This window comes from Crocodylus siamensis, chromosome 4 (assembly GCF_052110815.1).
Source record: "Crocodylus siamensis isolate JL-2025a chromosome 4, ASM5211081v1, whole genome shotgun sequence".
In the NCBI taxonomy this organism is placed as follows: Eukaryota; Metazoa; Chordata; order Crocodylia; family Crocodylidae; genus Crocodylus; species Crocodylus siamensis.
This window is the reverse complement of record NC_143398.1, coordinates 47,107,465-47,130,966: the sequence shown is the minus strand read 5'-3', so window position 1 is coordinate 47,130,966 and position 23,502 is coordinate 47,107,465. Positions and strand designations below refer to the sequence as shown.

Genomic DNA, 23,502 nt, shown 5'->3' with positions numbered 1-23,502 from the left:
GAAAGTGCTTGTCCATGTCCTTGAAAAGTGACTTTTTGCATATTTGTGAGACTCACAAAGCTTTGACTTGATGTTTGTTGATGCATATGGTCTAAGCACAGCTGCCTTAGGTTGTGTGTGTGTGTTATTTTAATAAACATTCCTCCCTCTTCCTACTAATAACACTATTGTCTTTGTGAGGATAGGCCCCTAGTTTATACTGTTTGTGTTGACCCAGAATTAGCGTTAATCCAGGAAAGGTAATACATAAATCTGGTGTTCTATTCAGGATATAAACTTTAATTCCTTATGTGGAAACAGGATGAATAATGACTCAACCAACAGGTCTATTCATAAGAGATTTCAGCACAGAATGCAGAAGCATTTTATATTGCTTTTGTATTGCTGACCAAAAATAATTTACAGGGTGACAGGAGGAAAAGAAAGTCAAAGGGGAAAGTCCTGACTCAATAATGACTCAAAACCCAGAATTATAGCTCTGCAAAAGTAGTTCATTTATCTCTGTTGCTGTCTGGTGATTCTTCTGGCATGCAAGAACTTGGAAGCCTCGCCAGGTAAGGAATTACAGTATATCACACAACTGTACACAAGAGAAGCTGGCAATTGCCTGTTGTGGGTTTATTTTCCAACACACACCTTTTGGGAAGTAAACAGAGACATGACCAGAAGTGGGGAAGAGGACATATACACATGAATTTTGAACACAAATGAAAAACAGAACTCACTCATATCTCATAGTGATTCACACATAAATTAAAATAAATATTTAAGCCAAAGTGGAGAGATGATTGTTCATCTGTTTAGGATGGACTGGTGGTGAGAGAAGTAGAAGGCAGATCTTATGGCAATGAGGAAGTTGCAGTGGTCACTGTGAGAAAGTGATCAGGGCCTGGGCAGTGGGAATGAGAAGAAACAGACCTATTTTTGAGATTATTCAGTGGAAGCACTGGTGGGATTTAATGACTGCAGTGAACAAAGAGAAAAGGGGTAGGGGATTGCAAATGTGATCAAGAACCTGAGATAAGGTTTTAAAGAGCATTGGAAACAACTTCCTGATGCAAGTGTTGGAGGGACCAACTAGGGTCTGTGCACTTATTGATCTGCTGCTCACAAACAGGGAAGAATTTATTGGTGGCGGATGTAGAAGTGGATAGCAGTATGAGCTGTATTGATCATGAGATGATAGAATTCAGGATCCTGGCAAAAGGAAGAAAGGAGAGCAGCAGAGTATGAACCCTGGACTTTAAAAAAAACAGACTTCAGTTCCCTCAGGGAGGCCAGTCTGAGATGGAAAGGAGTCCAGAAGAGCTGGTTGTATTTTAAAGAAACCTTACTGAGGGCACAGGAACAAACCATCCCAATGTGTATGATGAATAGCAAATATGGCAGGTGACCAGCTTAACTTATCAGAGAACTCTTCAGTGAGCTTAAACACAAAAAAGAAACTAACAAGAAGTGGAAGATTGGGCAGAGGACTAGGGAAGAGTCTAAGAATATTGCTTGGGCTTGCAGGGATGAAATCAGGAAGTCCAAAGTGCAATTGGAGTAGTAGCTAGCAAAGGATGTGAAGAGTAACAAGAAGGGTTTCTACAAATGTGTTAGGAACAAGAGGAAAGTCAGGGAAAGTGTGGGTACTTTACTGAATGGGGGAGGCAACACAGTGACAGATGATGAGGAAAAGGCTGAAGAACTCAATGCCTTTTTCACCTCAATCTTCACTGGCAAGCAAGGTCAGCCCCTAGACTACTGCACCTGGCAGCACAGTTTGGGGAGGAGGTGAGCAGCCAACAATGGTGAAAGAATAGGTTAGGGACTACTTAGAAAAGCTGGACATGTACAAGTCCATGGGGCTGGATGCAATACATCCAGGGGTGCTGAGTGAGTTGGCTGATGTGATTGCAGAGTCACTGGCCATTATCTTTGAAAACTGTGGGACTTGGGGGAGGTCCCAGACCATTAGAAAAGGGCAAATTTAGTGCCCATCTTTAAGAAAGAGAAGAAGGAGGATCTCGAAAACTACAAACTAATCAGCCTCACCTCAGTTCCCAGAAACATCATGGAGCAGGACCTCCATTTCTAAGCACTTGGAGGAGAAGAATGGGATCAGGAACAATCAGCATGGATTCACCAAGGGCAAGTCATGCCTGACCAACCTGATTACTTTCTATGATGAGATAACTGGCTCTCTGGGTGTGGAAAAAGCAGTAGATGTGATATACCTAGACTTTCTCCCAGACCCTGAGAAATTGACTCCAGCTCTCTGCAGCTCTCTCAGCACCACAGGTTTCTTTCTCTCCCTCTGGGGTGAGTTCTCTGGTGTGATGCTGCTGCTTCCAGCCTCACAGTCTCTGGGCCTTTTCCCAGACACAGAGAAAGTACCCTGGCTTGATGTTGCAACCACTAGCCTGGCAACTCCTCTCTGTGTGTCTGTCTGTTTGTCTGTCCTTTGGCCTTCCTATTAACTGTATCAGCTGGCCTAATCCTCCTTGGCAGTCTGCAGTCCCTTTTTGACTACCGGAAGCTGGGCTGTAGCCTCTGGCACAAGCAGTGTGCCAGAGCCTGGTTGGTATATGCAGCTTGTTACACTGGGCTACATGGAAGCATGTAGTCTGCTACAAGGACCGTATCCATATTACTTGAAGCAACTCAGTTGTTCAACCTGCTAAAATAAGGGTTCTACTGAGAAACAGTTCAGCCCTAGGGTGCTGAATTTTCTTGGTGCACACAGGAAGGGCTGAATGGATCAGTTGGTTATTTTATCTGTTCAGTTGTCTGTTTCTGAGTAAGACATTTTGAGAAGAAAAGCCTTTCCAGGATGAGCTTGAAAAATAAATCTAGAAACACATTACTAATTGAAGTATTGAATCAGGAATTTTATGTATGGATTTATTTTACCAATGTTTATGTCATCATTCCCCAAGCAAGTTTCAGGGATGCTTACAATAAAAAACAGATAAATTATAAAAAATGATAAAATATTAAAATAAGTAATAGAACAACTCCCTAAACAGTGCCCCAAATAACACCCCAGAACTTTCCCTGCTAAATATCTGCCCAAATAAAAAAGTCATACCATTTCTGGAAGAGATCCAGGCTTGTGCAAGGAGCCTCCAAAAGGCAAGGAGTGATTAAAAAGAATAACCTCCCACCTATTTTTGGTGAACAAAACTTGGTTCACTGATGGAACTTGCAGGAGGTTGCTCTTCTCTGATCTTTGGAACTGAGATAGGATATAAGAAATGAGGTGATCCTTTAGATATGTAGGGCCCTGGTTATTTAGGTCTTTATAGGTCTTTCTCAGGAGCAGCATGTGTTTTTATATATAAAAAAATATCCCTGTGGACTGGCTTCACTGTGGTAGAGTTACATCATCATAAAACTGGAGTAATGCAATGGTGAATCAAGGCATGATGATTATATTTCTTTGTGATTTGCATGGTAACAAGAAAAAGCCTCTATACTTGTGGTATAGTAGAAGGGAGAAGTCTAGTTTACGTAATAACAAATGTAAAAAGTTGTTCATTGTGGGGAAGAAGTTAACCAGTATTATTTTCTGTTGTGTTCACTTGCAGGAAGTCACCAAATCAGTGCAACCTCTTTTACTGGGAAGAATAATAGCTTCCTATGATATTGAAAACACTCATGAGCGATCCATAGCCTACTACCTCGGCCTAGGCTTGTGCCTTCTTTTTATAATGAGAACCCTGCTTCTACATCCTGCCATATTTGGTCTTCATCATATAGGGATGCAAATGAGAATTGCCATGTTTAGCTTAATTTATAAAAAGGTAAATTTTTCACTTTCCTTTAAATGTTAAAGGTTCTTCCAATGCCTAGAGTCCCACTGGGCTAGTATAGTGGAGACCATGCTGATTTCAGTAGGCAACAGCACGCAAGGTGCTGACGTGGCTAACAGAAGGGCCACCTGTTTCTGAGTTCCGTAACCTGAAGGAGTGTGATTTTACCAAAAATAACTACGGTAAGTCACATTCATGATTTGTTCATATTATACGGGCTGAAAACAAGCAGTCTTTGAGCCAATATTGTGAACGTAAATTACATTGCTAATGGAACAGAATGTGTATTAAGCAATCATGGAGGGCTTGAGAGGGAGAAATGTAGATAGGTAAGTAGTAAAAAAAAAAAAACCTTGCCAGGATACAGTTAACTGTCAGATTCTCTGACTTTTGCTTCACCGAAGTGGGAAATGACTCAAATTATCACCATATTTATCTAAGTAAGATTAGTTATGGGATGATTGGTAACATCTTTTTTCATTTTGGTAAATAACAGATTAGTTACACAATTCCAGTCTAAGTCCCTCGTGTTACTTGTATATATTTTAACTCTCTATAATTTTATGAATTTTAAGCCACAGAGGTCCAAAAAGCAATGAGATGCACAATATGAACATTTAAGATATCAAATGTTAACGTATAATTCTGAGTCTCGTTAACATATTTTTGCTCAGAGATGACTATATTTACTTATATACAAGATGGGTCCTCCCCTACCCCCTGCAATTGGTATGGGAGAAAAAAGATCCTTGTTTTATAATCACATATATTAAAGCTCATTAAATACATTGTCTATCTCTAAACTGCTACCAAAAGCAGCACATAGTCAATAATAGAAGCCAACTGTGAAATTGATTAAATGTAGTCAACGCTGACCGTGCCTATAAAACACAAGGCCTAAATTGGGCAAACATGGTAATAGGAACTTTTTTTTAATTTTATTTTTTAATTTTTTGTATTCCAAGCCAAATTAAAACAAATTCCAAATTCAACAGTCAGTCTAGAACCATAAGTGGCCCCCCTAGCAGTAAACATCCTCCACCCCCATCGAGGGCTTCAGATGTTTCCAAAACTTTTGGCAGGCATCTTACCTGCAGGCTCAAGCCTGGAGACTTCAGGTTCAGATACCCCCAAGTTTTGCTTGCCCTCAGCTGTAAGGCCCTAGGAGCAAGCCAGGGAGAAGTCTCTCATTTTCATAAAGTAGGCGTAAAGCCAGGACCTTCCTACTTCAGCCACTAAGCTGGAGATTTACTATACAATACCTTGAGGGGTACTATCCCTGTGCCAAGAGAGCAGTTTTCCCTGATGCAGCTAAGAAGACCACCTTTGTGGTTGAAAGGTTTCTCTTGCAAGGGACACTTAATCCGAACCTGCAACAGACCGAGGTAAGTATAACCCATCTAAATAAGTCATAAGGTAGTACCCATTAAGTGCGGCTCTCCCTTAGTACTGACTCTTTTTCAAGTCATGGTGAGCCGTAGCATACAGTTCACCCAGAATCCCTCTGTCGCTTCTCCCCACCCTCCATCTCAGCCTGGTGCATATGATAAGTATGTCCCTGCCTCCATGACATGAAGCTGGACCAGGTTGCCCTGAATCTCATCTGCATATACATTTTTGGATCATCCCAGGAGTTGTGACAAGAACACAACTGGGGTTGTCATGACGGGGGCTAATTAGCTTATGGATCCTCGGTGGGGATCATCTTGTAATTAGGGTTGTTTTCTATTCATGTAAATACAATATGGCTGGTTACAGACATAAAAAAACCCAAAAACCAAAAAATGCCCCCATATGACACTTTGCTTTAAACTTGGTGCACCCCTGTATTGAGCCCAGTGCATGCCCAGAAGAGGAATTGCATTAGTTTGACCTGGCTTGCACAGTGTCAGTACAGTATAGATCAGATGCTTCAGTGGAGCTTTTTTGGTGCTTTTGAATTGGCTATTTAAAAAAGGGAGGAGGGAGGACCCAGCCCTCCTCTATCCTTACCTCTATCAAAGGGAAACTCTTTGAGAAGATCATCAAGGAGCACATCTGTGGTGGGCCAGCTTTAGGGATGATGCTCAAGGGCAACCAGCACAGTTTCATTAGGGGCAGGTCCTGTCAGACCAACCTGATTGCCTTTTATAATCAGGTCACAAAAGTATTGGATGCAGGTGTCGCTGTGGACGTAGTCTTCCTGGACTTCAGCAAGGTCTTTGACACTGTCTCCCACCCAATCCTCATTAAAAAAAATAGGCAACTGTGGCATTGATGCCTACATAGTCAGATGGATTGCAGATTGGCTGAAGGGCTGTACTCAGAAGATGGTGGTGGATGGGTCATATTTGACCTGGGGAGAAGCGGGCAGTGGAGTCCCCCAGGGCTCGGTCCTTGGGCCCATGCTGTTCAATTTCTTTATCAGCGATTTGGAGGACAGGGTGAAAAGCAACCTGTTTAAATTTGCTGATGATACGAAAATTTGGGGTGAGGTGAGCACGTTAGTAGGGAGGGAAAGACTGCAGCAAGACCTGGATAGGTTACAGGGGTGACCTCACAAAAACAGGATGTGTTTCAATACTGACAAGTGCAGGGTACTGCACTTGGGCAGTAGTAACCAGCATCACACTTATAAGATGGGAAACTCCTTTCTTAAGAGCACGGAGGCAGAAAGGGATCTTGGAGTTATTATTGACTCCAAGATGAACATGGGCCCACAACGCGAGGTCACGGTTAGCAGGGCTAACCGGACCTTGCTGTGCATCCACAGGTGCATCTCAGGTATGGCCAAGGAGGTGATCCTCCCCTTCTACATGACACTGGTCAGGCCACAGCTGGAGTACTGTGTCCAGTTCTGTGTGCCCCAGAGCACACAGGAGGGATGTGGACAACATTGAGAGGGTCCAGAGGAGGGCCACCCGCATGATCTGGGGACAACAGAGCAGACCCTACAGTGAGAGACTGCGGGACCTGAACCTGTTCAGCCTTCACAAGCAAAGGCTGAGGGGGGACCTGGTGACCATCTATAAACTCACTAGGGGGGACCAGAAGGATTTGGGAGAGACCTTGTTTCCCCTAGCGCCCCCTGGCATAACAAGGAATAACGGCCACAAGTTGTTGGAGAGTAGGTTTAGATTAGACATCCATAAGAACTACTTCACAGTCAGGGCGGCTAGGATCTGGAACCAACTTGCAAGGGAAGTGGTGCTGGCTCCTACCCTGGGGGTCTTGAAGAAGGGGCTTGATGCCTACCTGGCTGGAGTCATTTGAGCGCAGTTTTTCTCCTGCCCAGGCGGGGAGTCGGATTTGAAGATCTACAAGGTCCCTTCTGACCCGACTTCTATGCTTCTATGATTCTATGATTAGATAAAAGCACTAAAAGCCTCTCTGAAGCACTCAATCTATGCAGATGCTGTGGACTCCGGTTGAATTAAAGTGCTGCTTCTTCTAGTAAAGTGTTTTTTTCATTTCTGTCAGCAGCTTACATGCTGATGATGCGGAGAAGATAGAATGTGATTTTCATACAGCACAAAATGCCTTAATTCTCTTTTAAGACAAAATAGAACTTCTTTATAGAAGAACTACATTTCCGCATAATTAATGGTCTAGACTTTCCTTTTAGTCTTTTTGCTAATTTTATAATCTCTATTAAAATTTTTAGGAAGGTTGCCATGGTAGGGGATGTATGCAACTGTAGTGTGACACAGCATGCACGTGTAGTTAAACATTGCATTTTGTGAATATGCAATATAAGGTGAAAGTTTCACATAAAAAGTCAATATGTGCAGAGGACTGTAATTACTTTTAAACTGAAGTGGCATGAATTTTATGAGGGCTTTTTATAGGATTAAAACAATAAATGAAAACTTGTTTATATTGTTCTTGTCATATGTGATAGTTTTTTTTCCTATGGTAGTCATTCCTACTTATGCTGCTTTAAATGAATATTTTACCAGACCATCCTCGTATTATTTTATTTTACAGACCTTAAAACTGTCAAGCAGAGTCCTAGATAAAATAAGTACTGGACAGCTTGTTAGTCTTCTTTCCAACAACTTGAACAAATTTGATGAGGTATGTCAACAGTACTATTGTTTGTATAGCAGAAATCTGTTTGAAGTGCATGGCTGTAAAATTTCATACAGTTTAGGGATAGATCCGGAGGGGGATGACAGTGTGGTCGCACCCTATTGCTTTTAGTGTACTGCACATGAGCACTAAGTGTGAGGTCTGACTGGAGCCCCTTCTTTTACGTGGCTCTAGAGCCCATTGGTGAGTGCTGCTGCTGTTGATCATCCCCTCCTTTCCCCTCTACAGAATGCAATAGGGAGGTGAAGAAGGGCCAGGGTGACATCAGCATCATGCACTCCTGGGCTCTGGAGCATGATGAAAGCAGAAACCCTGGCCAGACCTCATTCCTATCAGTTGGTGAACTCAGAACTCATTGTGTTTGCACAGCACAGCCAAAATTGGAGGGTGCATCGTCCCCTTGCCAGGTTCCTGGATTCACTACTGACCAGTTCTAGAATTGTCATGGCCAAAGTCAAACAAGGCAAGAAATTGGTCAACTCCAGTGGAATGTGCTTATAAATAAAGAGCAAACTTTCTCCTTTAATTATGGGCTAGCATATATTTAGAGAGAGACTGATTCAGATACACAATGTCATCCCCCCTCCTATACTAAAGACATCTGGGTTCCAGTAAAAATCTGGAAAGTTAAGTCTACTAGTAGAAATATTTTTAATTTATAGGGTTGTGTAAGTGTCAGTCAGGAGACTTCCAGCTGTTTCTTAGTTAGCTTCTTAGTGGCCTAAACTCATTTGTTCTTGGCTTCCCTTCACCAGGCTCCTATTGCTGTTAAACTTGCTAATACTCAGTTTTATGCTGCTTACACCACCTGCTCCCAGAGGTAATGTACATTGGGTGGATCTTGAATTAAGAACCAGGCAAAGGTTCTATAGACTTCTACAGAAGTTCTCTCTCAGTAAAGAGTCAGGTTCAAACCAATGTTTATGTACTTTTGGACTGTAAACTCCATGAGTTTCAATTCATTATGTCCAGTGGTCTAACTGTGTGGATGATGTTGCTGTAAAAGAAGCAATAGACATGACCTGAATGAGACTGGAGAAGTGGTTGGAGACAGGTATCTAAGAAGCCAAATGCAGATTCCTGCAGCTGGGCTGAAGCTGAGGTGTGGGTAACAACGGAAGATTTTATGTGGCCTGATACTATGGAAGGTTATCAAGCTACTAGTGTGGTAAGAGCAAGTAAAAACCTTTAACTAATCAGGAGGTGCATCTACACATGCTATTATCATGGTGCATATCACACCAGATATTATTGCTCCTGGGCACCACGTTTGACCATATGACCAGGACCATAGTCCATTGATCTGGGTCAGAGCAGGCCCAGCGGGCAGTGGGCCGGGGGGTCAGCCAGCTGAGCCTGGGGCTACTCTGAACAGGCTCAACATGCTGTGGAGAGGCTGGCTGGAGCAGGAGAGTGCTCCAGTGTGGGGCTAGCCAGCATGCAGCCCCTGCACTGAAGCATCCTCATGCCCCAGGCAGTCCTGTCAGTGTTTACATATGCATTGGTGCACACTAAGGAAGTCCACTGTGGGATATTACTTGTATTTACAAGTACTAACTTGCGGCAGAGTTAGTTTCCTGCTGCCTATGTGTAGATGTTGAGACTTTACTGTGGAGCTAGTTAGGCAGCTCCACAGTAAATGTCTTGTGTAAATGTGCCCAGGTACTACTGGGCACACTCCCTTTAATCATTTAATAAAATGGGTTTTTTAGGATCTGCTCTCTCAGAAGAATGCTATTCAGACAGGGTTACCCTCTCTCCCCTCAGTCTTATAAGGTAAACAGTTATTAGGGTCTAGAGCCAACTACCTTGTCTTTAACTGCACTGTTTTCTGCTTTTACCTCTCAGGTCCTACTTCCAGAAACCACAGGGTATGTCTATACAGTGCAAGGTAGCACTCTGCTGAGACATGCCATCCCTGCTATGTGTATGTTAGATTCCAAACCAAAAGCGTTGTAGCCATTTTAGTGTGGCTTTATGCATGCATCTATAAGCTTTGCCTAGCCAAGGCTATGCTTTTTTCCAATTTAGTAGCCAGAATTCATGGAGTGGGCCTTGTGCCTCTCATCATGATGGCAGCATGCCACTGCTTTATGTCATATAAACATAGCAACATAGATGCACAGATACCCACAGAACTTCCCACAGATGCAAACCTGCAGAGGAAGATACTTTGCTGTTTCTGCATATTTTTCCTTTCTCTGTGCATATGCCAGCCAAAATTATCTAATACTTCTGAGGTTGTTGGTTTTACATCATCTGCGGCATTATTTACCCCTCAGGGTTATAGGCATTAACCCTAAATCCATCCCAAGAAAAAATAACAGTTATGGAGGGATTATGACAGTATAGGGAGCAATACGATTTGTATTTAGTTGCATATTCATCCTCAGTGGTATTTTCTTCACCCTTAACATTAACTTCCACGACAAGGTGTACTATTCTTGATAGGTTCTTTTGTTTATTATCTCTTTATTCTGCACTGATTGAAGGGGATCTTCTGGTCTCTCTGAAGTTAATGGCAAAACACTTATTGACTTCAATGGAGCTAAGATTTTGCCACATGTGAACACACAGCCAAAGCTACTTGCAGAGCCAACCCTAGGGGTGTGCAGGGCCCAGGGCATATCAGCCTGTGTCGGTGGTGGAAAGGGGAGGGTGGGAAGTGGCTGGAGCATGAAGTGGCGGAGTGGTAGTGCCCTCGGCTCTCACCCTGCCTGCAGTTCCTTCCAAAGTTTGGGTCCTGGGATGGTCACCCTGATACACCCTCCCCAAGGGACGGCTCTGGCTACTTGCATACTGAACTTGCATCTTGCAAAAACCAAAGCTTATGTGTGGAATGTATCTACGCATTGGTATGTTCTCATCATAATTAACACCAAAATAGCTATGTGCTCAAAATTGCAAAACTTCTTTCAAAAAATTATTTTAATGCTGGAAATTCATTTACTGTTCTTCATGCAAATCGTTCAAAGTGTCACTTTACTAACTCTTCTCCCTTCTTATATGGTTTGCTGAGCACAGCTTTAGTGAGTTTTTGCTGTGGATTTTTGCAGGGTCTGGCATTGGCTCATTTTATATGGATTGCACCTTTACAAGTAGCGCTGCTGATGGGACTGCTCTGGGAGATGATACAGGCCTCGGCATTTTGTGGACTTGGCTTACTAATAATCCTGGCTCTTTTCCAAGCCTGGTTAGGACAAATGATGATGAAGTACAGGTGACAAAGCTGTTCAGAACATTTCTTTTAAATCTTACATTTTCACAAGGCATATGGGTATATGAAAATCCAAGACTAAACTTGACCTAGTTAATACTAGCAGTCCTACTTATACAGGTCATGTAATGTCATGTAAAAAGAACAGGATTTGGCCCAGAAAATGGCTGATATTAGTCATGTTTATTATGATAGTGCCTATAGGCCAACCAGGAATGGGGCCCTTTGTGTTAGGCATGGTACAAATGGAGGGCAGTAAATATTCCTGCTCTGAAAAGCTCAGAGCCCAAATAGACAGACACAGGGTGGGGGAAGGAAGATGAGACACAAGCACAGTGCACAGTTATATCTCTAACCTTGTTAGCCCTCTTGTTAGGTCTCTAATTTTTTCAGAGGGCTACTTGTAGAAGGGATAAACTAAGTGGAAAGAAAGCAGACAACGAACAGCTAGAAGTGGAGTGAAGCTGCAATGACAACACTGTCATAGAGAAGGAGTAGGTTGGAGCAAACATGTAAGTAGTACAGGACAAAGGAAGTCCAGTCAGAACTATAGGAAGTAATCCCTGCCTTAACTGCTTCTGCTGCTGCCCCCACAGTCTCCCTCTGGCTCCATTTTGCAGTTCTCCCCCCAAGGCCACCAGGCAGTTGGAGGGTTCTCATAGCCTCAGAGATCTGACCTACCGTTCCTTGTTATTCAAAACTTCTGCCACTCTTATAATCTGAATTTTGACTATGAAAAGAATTCAGATTCAGGCCTTTTTTAATTAACAGCATTAAAATGCAGTCTTTAATGTGGGGTAAGTAATGGGAAATTTTATAAGAAATACTAAAATTCATGCTCATTGATGTGAATCTTGCTTCCTAGCTTTGATCATTTATATTTTCTTCAGCGTTCTATCCTTAACACAGTACAGTAATTACTGCATTTTTAATAAAAATGCTGCTTTCTAACACACTTGCTGTGTCTGCCTTTCCGTAATAATGGTATTGAAATATATAAATAGGTGCATTTTATTAGATAGTCATTTGAGTTCTAGCGGGATCTGTGATTGTCAAGCATTACAAGTTACAGTAAAATTAAAACTGACCTAGTCCTCTCTTATTTTACAGAGACAAGAGAGCAGGAAAGATCAATGAGAGACTTGTGATCACTTCAGAAATAATTGAGAACATACAATCAGTTAAAGCTTACTGTTGGGAGGATGCAATGGAAAAAATGATTGAAAGCTTTCGAGAGTAAGTATATTAATTTGTCAATCTTGTATTTCTTCAAGGTTATGGAAGGGTGTCTACAGGATTAAAATTCTTAGATGACTATGAATACTAATAGCATCTGTGTGTTATGGTAGAAAATAAGGAACACAAGCAGTCATGCTTGAAAGGGGCCACCATTTGGAAGCACAAAGCATTCCATACTGCATCTTGGTTTTTCTCAATTTATCTAATGCACTATAAAAATTGTATGCTTCTTTAGAAGTATCTACTATAAACAGCTGTTAACGGTAGAGCACCATAGGAGAGTATCCTTTGGTTTATTCCACCTATTATTTCTACTTTACTAAATAAAACAGCTAGATCTATAGTATTGTAAAAACTTTCTTTCTTGTATATACTAACTTGGAAGTAGCTGGGTTTTTTTCCAAATGTAAAATATTGGGATGTAGAAAAAAAAAGTCAGAAAAACTGTCTGTAGAGTCATACGTAATACTGACATTGCAACAATGCAAGCATTTAACAAACTAGACGATCCTGGCATCTGTATTTGTCCGTGGCCAATCTTATCCTGTATCTACAACAAACCCTGCTTTTGTTTGACTACTCAAGGGTTTATCCACTTTCCTATTCTTAAGTAGAGACAACAGTTTGATTCCTTTGCAGCCATTTTGTAAGAACTTCAATAAAGTCATTCTTAATTTTTCTATTATAAAGCTACTAGTGTCAGTATGCTCAATAACTAAAGTACTGACTATATGGTACAAGGCATGAAGTGGTTCTGTGTGGGTTATATACCCTTGCAGTGTATTTTGTGGAACAGAACAGTGTCTCTTACCACAACACCTTAAGTGAGCTTTAAATACATGCCGTGCAGTCATAGAATCACAGAAAAGTAGGGTTTGAAGGGACCTCTGGATTCATCTAGTTCAATTCCCTGCTCGAGGCAGGACAATGCCAATTCAAACCATCCCATACAAATCCTTGTCTACCCTATTACTAAAACTACATAATCAACCCTGCCGCACAGCTACAAGGCATAGCACCTAAACCTGCCTCAGGTAAAGCTTCAGGATAATGACAGTCAGTGTTCTGCTGTTGCAAGAATTTCATAGATTTCATAGAGATCAGGGCTGGAAGGGACCTCGGGAGATCATCAAGTCCAGCCCCCTGCCCAAAGGGCAGGAAGTCAGCTGGGGTCATAGGATCCCAGCAAGATAAGCATCCAATTTACTCTTGAACGTGTTCAATGTAGGTGCTTGACCCACCTCCGATGGCAGACTGTTTCAGACCTTGGGGGCTCGGACAGTAAAGAAATTCTTCCTTATGTCCAGCCTGAAATGGTCTTGCAGGAGTTTGTGACCGTTCGACCTAGTCTTCCCTTGGGGCGCTCTGGTGAACAAATGTTCCCCCAGATTCTGGTGGTCACCCCGATAAACTTATAGGTGGCCATCAGATCACCCCTGCGCCTATGCTTTTCCAGGCTAAAAAGGCCCATGTCTCTCAGCCTATCATCGTAAGATCTGTTTTCCTGACCTCTGATCACGCGCGTGGCTCTCCTCTGGACTCTCTCAAGCTTCTCCACATCCTTTTTGAATTGTGGAGCCCAAAACTGGACGCAGTACTCCAGCTGCGGCCTCACCAAGGCCGAGTACAAGGGGAGAATGATGTCGCGGGATTTGATCAAGAAGCATCTATGGATGCAAGCCAGCATTTTGGTTGCTTTATTAGCCGCAGCATCGCATTGCAGGCTCATGTTCATCTTGTGGTCAATGATGACCCCCAAGTCTCTTTCTTCTGCAGTGCTATCCAACGTAGCACTGCTGAGCCTATAAGGATGCTGCAGGTTTTTCCTCCCAAGGTGGAGAACCTTGCATTTTTCGATGTTAAACACCATCAGGTTCTCGTCTGCCCATTTGCTGAGCTTGTCCAGGTCAGCCTGGATCACCTGCCTATCTTCTGGTGTGGATGCTTTGCCCCAAAGTTTAGTGTCATCGGCAAACTTGGCCAGTCCACTCCTGACTCCAATGTCCACATCATTAATGAAGATGTTGAACAGTATGGGTCCCAGGACAGAGCCTTGAGGTACCCCACTGGTCACAGGGCACCATGATGAGCGACTGCCATCAATTACAACCCTCTGGGTCCGACTACAGAGCCAATTTCCCAGCCAGCGGATCGTGGTGGAGCCAAGGCCACAACTGGCCAGTTTGGCCAAGAGATGATCATGGGACACCAGATCAAAAGCTTTTTTGAAGTCAAGATATATGACATCAATCTCTTCTCCCTCGTCCAGGTGATAGGTCACCTAGTCATAGAAGGAAATGAGATTGGTCAAACAAGTCCTACCCGCAACAAACCCGTGCTGGCTATCCTGTAGGATGTTAGCCTGGGCCGGTCCCTCAAGGATGGCCTCTTTAATAAACTTTTCTAAGATCTTCCCCAGGATAGAAGTCAGGCTAATGGGCCTGTAGTTAGCCGGATCCACTCTCCTCCCTTTCTTGAAGATCGGCACCACATTGGCCTTCTTCCAGTCTTCGGGCACTACACCAGAGCACCAGGAGTTTTCAAAGATCCGTGCCAGGGGCTGGGCTATGATGCTTGCCAGCTCCTTGAGTACCCTGGGGTACAGATTATCAGGGCCAGCTGACTTGAAGGTATCCAGCTTCTCAAGATGTTCCTTCACGAGGTCAGCATTTATGGAGGGTAGGGAATCCCCATCATCCGGATCTCCCTGTCCCATAGCAGGCATGGGCGTCCCATGGGACTGATGAAAGACTGATGCAAAGTACCTATTTAATAGGTTGGCTTTTTCCTGGGCGTCAGTTGCCAGTTGCCTCATCTGGTTTAGCAGGGTTCCAACGTTGCCCTTGCTTTTCCTCCGGCTCCCCACATATCTGAAAAAGGACTTTTTGTTGTCCTTGATGCTTGAAGCTAGTTGGAGTTCAGTTGCAGCCTTGGCTTTCCTGGTTTGGTCCCTGCAGGACCGGACCAGTGCAGAATAATCCTCCTTGGAGGTGAATCCCGTCTTCCATCCTTTGTAGGCTTTCCTTTTTAGCCGTAGGAGGTCTGTTAGGTCCCTGGAGAGCCAGGAGGGCTGCTGTGCCTTCTTGCTGCCTTTCCTCCATGTTGGAATAGATTTAGCTTGTGCCTTGAGGATCGCTTCCTTGAGAAGCAACCACTCTTCTTGAACTCCCATCTCCCTGGGGTCATGGTCCCTGAGGGCCTGACCGACAAGCCTCTTGAGCTTGTCAAAGTCAGCTTTTCTGAAGTCAAGGACTTGCGTGTTGCTGACTGACTTGCCAGCTTTACGGCGGATGGTGAAGGTGATCAGCTCGTGGTTGCTGTCACCCAGCTTCCCATCGATCACTAGGTCGCCGATTAGGTCGTCCCCCATAGCCAGTACCAGGTCGAGCAGCGCTTTGCCTCTCGTTGGCCCATAGACTTCTTGAGTCAGGTAGAGGTCATCCACGCACGAGAGAAAGCTTTGCGACCGCTCGGATTTTGCTGAGTGATCTTCCCACAAGATGTCCGGGTAATTGAAGTTACCCATGACAACCAAGGTCCTGGAGCAAGCGGCCTCAGTCAGTTCCTGGGTGAACTCCTGGTCAAGCTCATGACTTTGAGTGGGAGGTCTGTAGTAGACTCCCACCATTGTGTCCCCTGTGCCATATTCCCCACAAATTTTTACCCAGAGGGTCTCTAGCTGTCCATGCTGGTCACCAACATCAGCTTGCAGGGACATGTAGCTTTCCTTCACATAGAGAGCTACACCCCTGCCCCTTTTGTCAACACGAATTGTGAAAGTATGCTGGGGAGATCCAAATATTTATGTCTATATATAGACTAGATATAGACATTCAAAACCCTGAGGTGGAATTGATGTAAATTACACAGTTATCTGTAAGTGGCATAGTTTAGATCGGTAGCAAACAGAACATGTGTTCGCCCTCTGTGTGTGTGGGGGGTGGGGGGTGGCAAATCGTAGACTGGATTGCACCATTTTTAAATCACTCTGTGTGCTGAATTTCTTTTTTGTTACAGGTATAGATCAGTTTCCAGTCACTTGTACTGGTAGAAGTCCATATCTGGCCATAATTGGCTGAGGAAATCCTTGTATGTTGACTAAAATATTAGCATTACATACCAGGTCTGACATGGAGATCTCCAGCATAAATTACTACAGCTCTAATTAAATAATCCAGGGTATTAAACTGAGAACTATAACAGATTCACACACTCTGTGAATCTAACATACTGGGGGGAGATGATTACATCAATGGATAACACAGATTGAAACCATCTAAGTAGTATGTGTATTTGCATTAAAGAAAGAATAACAGTTAGGTTCTAGGTGAGAGACTTGGAAAACAAGAAAACAAAAAGAAGTTTAGTTACCATATACAGGTTTTCCATATGTGGGTTTTGTATATGCGAATTCGCTATTATGCGATGACCCTTTTTATACCCAAAATTCATTATATGAGAGGTAAAGTCACTCTTATACGATCAGCATAGGTGCTCCCCCCCAAAGCAGGTAAGTCTGGGAGGGGAGGGGAAAGCACCTCTGCTACAGTTGCTCTGGGAGTGGCTGATGCCAGTGGCCTGCAGCCACTGTGCTGTGCCGGGTCCTGAAGGCTCTGGACCCCCAGAGCTCCACTCACCCCAGCTCCTGGGCTGCGCTGTGCCATGGTGCAGGCATGTGGGTTTCCTGCAGCAGGAGCTGGGGTGAGTGGGGACAAGTGGAGCCCTGGGGGGTTCAGGGCATAGTGCATAGTGAGTAGGGAGAAGTGGAAGCCTGGGGCTGTAGCATGGAGCAAAGTGGGAGGGCTGCAGGCTGGGGGCCCTCACCATGCTCTTCCTGGCGGGTGCGTGCATGGGACAAGAGCAGGCTGCCGCTCTGGGCTGGGGCTGGCGGTAGCACCGGGCTCTTCCTGGTGCTTGGTGGTGGTGCTGGAAGGGTAGGTTAGGGGGGCTATGGTGAATTTTGGGGTGGCAGCAGGCCCCCCTACCCCAGCACTGCTGCCTGGCCACAGTGCCAGGAAGAGCTTGGTGCCACTGCTGGCGCCAGCCTGCAGCGGCAGCCTGCTTTCATTTTGTGTGCAGCACTGGGGGCATGTGCCCCTGGGAAGAACCCAGCACAGCCTCCCAGTCCTCCGCCCTCCCGGGGTGCACTACCAACAAGAGCTGCACTTCCTTGCCCACCGACAATTCCCTCCTCTTTGCTTCCTGCTGCAGTCCCAGGAGCGGCCGATGGGCCCCGCCCCTTCCCCAGTCTCAGCCTTACTCTTTCCCTCCCTCATCACCATGGGAACATATCCCTATTTGTTGCATTGTAAACTGGGTTTCCTTTATGCGAATTTGATTTATGCACACTTTTCTGGGAACGAATGTACTGCATAAATCAAGGGAAACCTGTATCATGTTAATAAAAGGTAGGAAATAATATTATTATCCAAAAATGCCCTTATTGTTCACTTGCTTATATTATGCCTTCTGAAAGACAATCCATGAAAAATAAATTATCTCCCTGCAGTGGAGAGAATTTCTTGATTATTGTGGACATCCACTTTGATGACATGTGTGTATAAAAAAGAAAGCTGAGTTGGCTGTAGATCAGAATTAGGTTTAGCTGAGATTTGGGTCTGATGCTGAATCCAAGCTGGAATTTGTATAAGCTGTGTTGTTCTAATGAGATTTTGATAAAAACCTTGTAGGTATATTGGATAGAAATGATTAGAGAATTATACTCTTGCTATTGAATGGTTATCCCATTGTATATTATATAGGTTTGGGTAGTCATTTTAATAAACCCTTCATTAAGGATTTAATAATTCTTCATTAAATTAGGTAGGATTCTTTTAAGAAGCAAAATGCCAGAAATCTCCTAAGGCCATCTTATCTCACATAATTTCTGATTCTTTTGAACCAAAAACTCATTAGACTCTTTTTTCAAGTCACCGCAAAGGTTGAAAGCTGGAGCCAGGGTTAGTCAAAACTTGGAGTTTTCATTCCAGGGGAATTTCTGACATTCTAACAATGTTTTCCTACTGATTCGGAATGAAAACTAGAATTTTAAATTTTTTCATGGACGATAACTTGGTTAAAAATCTGGAAAAAATGACCTGTTACAAGATTCATAGATTCATAGATATAGGGTTGGAAGGGACCCTGCAGATCTTTTAGTCCGACCCCCTGCCCTGGGGAAGAAAGAAAACTGGGCTCAAATGACCCCAGCTAGTTAATCATCAAGCCTCCTCTTAAAGACCTCCAAGGTAGAAGCCAGCACTACTTCCCTTGGAAGTTGGTTCCAGATCCTAGCTGCCCTGACTGTGAAGTAGTGCCTTCTAATGTCTAGTCTGAACCTACAACTTATGGCCGTTATTCCTTGTTACTCCGGGAGGCGCTCGGGGGAGCAAGGTCTCTCCCATTCCCCGCTGGTCCCCCCTAGTAAGTTTATAGATGGCCACTAGGTCCCCTCTCAGCCTTCTCTTGTGAAGACTGAACAGGTTAAGGTCCCATAGCCTCTCCTCATAGCGTCTGCCCTGCTGTCCCCGGATCATGCAAGTGGCCCTCTTTTGGACCCTCTCAGTGCTGTCCACATCATTCCTGAAGTGAAGCGCCCAGAACTGGCTGCAATACTCCAACTGCAGTCTGACCAGTGTTGCATAGAGGGGGAGGATCACCTCCTTGGCCCTGCTTGTGATGCATCTGTGGATTCACAACAAGGTGTGGTTAGCTCTACTGACCATGTCCTTGCATTCGCAGCTCGTGTTCATCTTGGAATCAATAATGACTCCAAGACCTTTCTGCTACTGTGCTTTTGAGAAGAGAGTTCCCCAGCCTATAGGTATGCTGCTGGTTCTTACTGCTCAAGTGCAGTACCCTGCGCTTGTCAGTATTGAACCTAGACAGGTTACAAGGGTGGGCAGGTGAGAATAGGATGGGTTTCAACACCGACAAGTGCAAGGTGTTGCACTTTGGGGGGAACAACCGGCACCATACCTACAGGTTGGGGAACTCCCTTCTCATCAGTACAGAGGCGGAAAAGGATCTTGGGGTCATCATTGACTCCAAGATGAACATGGGCCGGCAGTGCGGGGATGCAGTCAGGAAGACCAACCGTACCTTGTCATGCATCCACAGATGCATCTCAGGCAGGTCCAAGGAGGTGATCCTCCCCCTCTATGCAGCACTGGTCAGGCCGTAGTTGGAGTACTGCATCCAGTTCTGGGTGCCGCACTTCAAGAGGTATGTGGACAACATGGAGAGGGTCCAGAGGAGGACCACTTGCATGATCAGGGGGCAGCAGGGCAGGCCCTATGAGGAGAGGCTATGGGACCTGAACCCGTTCAGCCTCCACAAGAGAAGGCTGAGGGGGGATCTAGTGGCCTGTTACAAACTAGTCAGAGGGGACCAGCAGGCATTGGGGGAGTCCCTGTTCCCCTGAGCACTGCCAGGAGTGACCAGGAATAACGGTCACAAGCTAGCAGAAGGTAGATTTAGGCTAGATATCAGGAGGCACTACTTCACGGTCAGGGCGGCTAGGATCTGGAACCAACTTCGAAGCAAAGTGGTGCTGGCTCCTACCCTGGGGGTGTTTAAGAGGAGGCTGGATGAACACCTTGCTGTGGTTGTTTGACCCCAGTACTCTTCCTGCCATGGCAGGGAGTCGGACTAGATGATCTACTCAGGTTTCTTCCGACCCTAAAAACTATGAATGCCATCCTGTTCTCATTTGCCCACCCCTATAACCTGTCCAGGTCCAGCTGTATCCTGTCCCTCCCTTCTAGCATGCCCACCTCACCCCAAATCCTGGTGTTGTCCACAAATTTAAACAGGGTGCTTTTCACTCCCTTGTCCAAGTCACTAATAAAGAAATTGAACAGTGCGGGCCCAAGGACCGAGCCCTGGGGGACTCCACTGCCCACTTCCCTCCAGGTAAAATATGAACCATCCACCACCACTCTCTGAGTGCGGCCCCTCAGCCAATTTTCTATCCATCTGACTGTGTAGGCATCAATACCACAGTCGCCTAGCTTTTTAATGAGAATGGGGTGGGAGACAGTGTCAAAGGCCTTCATGAAATCCAGAAAGACTACATCCACCATGACACCTGCATCCAATGATTTTGTGACTTGATCGTAGAAGGCAATCAGGTTGGTTTGACAGGACCTGCCTCTAATGAAACCGTGCTGATTGCCCCGAGCATCATCCTCACTGCTGGCCCTTCAGAGACGTGCTCCTTGATAATATTCTCAAAAAGCTTCCCTGGGATTGAAGTAAAACTAAAAGGCCTATAGTTGCCCGGGTCCTCCTTCCTCCCTTTTTTGAAGATGGGGACCACATTGGCCCTCTTCCAGTTATCCCACACCTGGCCAGAGAACCACGAGTGCTTGTAAAGCTGTGCCAGGGGCCCCACGATAACCCCTGCCAATTCCCTCAACTCCCTGGGTTGGAGAGCATCTGGACCTGCTGATTTGAACATGTCCATCCCCTCCAGAAGTTCTCTAACTTGTTCCTCCCTGACCCTAGGCCTGGCGGAGTCTCTCCTGAGTCCGTCCCGAATCTCGGTGGGGGAGTCCCAGTCCCTGCACAAAAAAACAGAGGCAAGGAAATTGTTAAAGATGTATGGCAGGGAGCCTGGAAGGCTAGGGGTCCTAGTTCTAGATGAGTCACTGAGGAGTTCCTGCTCTGCCACTTTAATTCATTTTTTTCTTAAATGGGGCTACTTGGCCTCATTTACAGGTACTTTAGTTACACCCCTCCTGCCCCATCTGGATTCATCAACCACCCTGTGAGTCCTGTGGATTTAGGAATAACCAGAGGATTCCCTGGCCAAAAAGTTGGGAGCGTAGTAGCCCTGGCAGTTGCAGCTTGCTGGAGCTTCCCTGCCTACCATTCTCCTGGGTCTGTGTCAGGGGGTAGGGACAGATATTACACATAAGCCAATTTAAGTTGTCAGAAACTGGTTTAAACCTGTAACAGAACATAAGTTCAGTGCACATAAACCAGTTTAAAAATGGGTTTAAGATAAACCTGCGTGAATATAGTATCAGACTTAACTGATCTGGGTCAAACTGGTATATGCAATGTCTGTCCCAGACCCATTCCTGGTTTAAATTAAAGCAGAGTCCCCCAGCATCCCAGATGCTTTTCAGCCCCAGGCTGTGCTGTCTGCTCCAGAGAACAGGGCTGGTCCTGTCTCTCTGCCCCCTAGGTGGAGCTCCTCCTACCCCTCTCCCACAGCATGGACCTCAGCCCCATGGAACTGAGGCATGTGGTATGCTAGCTAACACTGAGAGGGGTGTGTGTGTGTGTGTGTGTGTGTGTGTGTGTGTCTTCAGTTTCACTGGGACAGGCAGACAGAACAGTGTCCACTTAGGACTTTTTGGAGCTAATCTACAGGTCAGCTGGTAATGTCCTTCTGTTCCTTCCTTGGAGAACGCTGTTTAAGAAGAGGTTGAACTAATGAGAGAGGCTTTTGTTTTGTTGATGGGCTGCCAAATGCTGTGTTACCAGCTCTCTGCTGGCTCCTTCAGTTTTTAGGTTTGCAGACAGTATGAAGAAGCAAAGAGAGGGATTTTGAAAAGCTCAGTATCATCAATAGATGGATGCATGCCCCCGCCACCACTTTGCCTCAGAGTGCTAGCCAGGGACTGGGGTCTAGCAACACTCCCACCCCTTGAGCAGTGAGTGGGGAAAAGCCTGGGACTGCAGGTGGGATGGGGGTTTACACCCCTCCCTAATCAGAGCGTCTTGCCCATGTCCCCCCTCAGCTCAGCACTGAGGAAGAGAAGGGCTGCTCTAGTGCCCCTGGCTTCTAGGCTGAACCACTACAGGTCTGTGCCTGTATTTCCTCAGTCCAGAGGGAATGTCTTTGCAACTGCAAACTGATTCAATCTAAGCAGGTTAGACTGATCTGCAAAAATTGAATCAATTCAGGCTCATGCTTTTTGAATGTCTGTCCCTAGCCAGGGAGCCTGGAGTTCCCTAGCTCTGGTACAGTTTGTATGATAGGGCTATCCCAGAACCACGAATCGTGGAAATTAGGCTTCTGACCAGAGCTTGAGTCAGCTAGCTGGAAGCTGGGTAGGTTGCTAATGAAATTAGTTGGCTTCCAGTAAACATTCCTGTTTTGGTGAATTGGCATTTTCTGTTACAACCAATTTGTCATAAAACTTCCAGCCAGCTCTACTCCTGTAAACAGTAGCCAGCCTTGCTATCCTGAAAGGTGCGTCTATATGTACAATTAATGCAAAGCAATAAACCGTGGAGTTCATTGTTTCTGGGCGTACTGTTTCAACATGCACCTGGGACTGCAAGACGTTGAGCTGGGTCGGAGCAGCCCCAGTTGTCAGGAGGCCCCGGAGGTCAGCCTGACACCTTGGGACTGCCTCCCCCTGCCCCCCCACCCCCCAGCTCAACATGCTGTGGAGGGGCTGGTTGGGGCATGAGGGTGCTCCAGTGTGGGGCTTGCTGGCAGGCAGCCTCCTGCACTGAAGCACCCTTGTGCCCCAGCCAGCCGGGTTACTGTCTACACTACATGTGCTGCTGCGGGGTAAAAAACTCAGCAGCAAGATAGTACTTGTAAATACAAGTACTATTCTGCTATGGAGTTAATTAGTTTACTCCATCCTAATTACCCTGTATATGTAGATGCTGAGCTATTTGCTGCAGAGCTAATTAGTTAACTGTGCAGTAGATAGTGCATGCAGATGTGCCCAAAGGGTAGCATGCGTGCTAATTCCCATGGAGAGGCAGGCCATTCTTTGATGTTTCTTGTACTTGCCAAGTAGCAAGCGGGGAGTGATTTAGATTAAAAATAATAATTCTGGGCCCCCAGATATAAAGATCAGTTTATATTGTTTGGTTCTGAATCCAATTTACTGCTTGAGTTAAAAGACACGACAAGCAAACATCTTGCTTTGCCCTATTCTGCTTGCCTTGTATATGTTTTGTCATTACAAAGAATTGATCTTGGATATTTTATTTTATTTTATAATTTTGAGAAAAATCCTTCTTTGCAGTCCAAGCTGCAAATTTAAAACTTGCAGCCAGCCTGCCACTCAAGGGCCCACTCCATTCCATTGAGGGGAGATTCTTAAGCAGATACTTGTTTCTTTATGTATTTTCTGAGTTTTGCTGTTTGGTTTTCTGTGTAAACATGTTTACATTTTTTTCTATGGTGCTTTTGTGGCAAAG

At 44.9% G+C, this 23,502-nt stretch overlaps 1 protein-coding gene across 1 annotated transcript in view; it reads left to right on the top strand.

Moving 5' to 3' along the window:
* Positions 1–23,502, top strand: part of CFTR (CF transmembrane conductance regulator) — a 167,891-nt gene that overhangs the window by 37,731 nt on the left and 106,658 nt on the right. The window contains exons 4-7 of the mRNA XM_090042222.1: positions 3,573–3,788; positions 7,764–7,853; positions 10,925–11,088; positions 12,196–12,321. Of these exons, the coding sequence (XP_089898348.1) occupies positions 3,573–3,788; positions 7,764–7,853; positions 10,925–11,088; positions 12,196–12,321 (596 nt within the window). The remainder of the gene's footprint in view (positions 1–3,572; positions 3,789–7,763; positions 7,854–10,924; positions 11,089–12,195; positions 12,322–23,502) is intronic.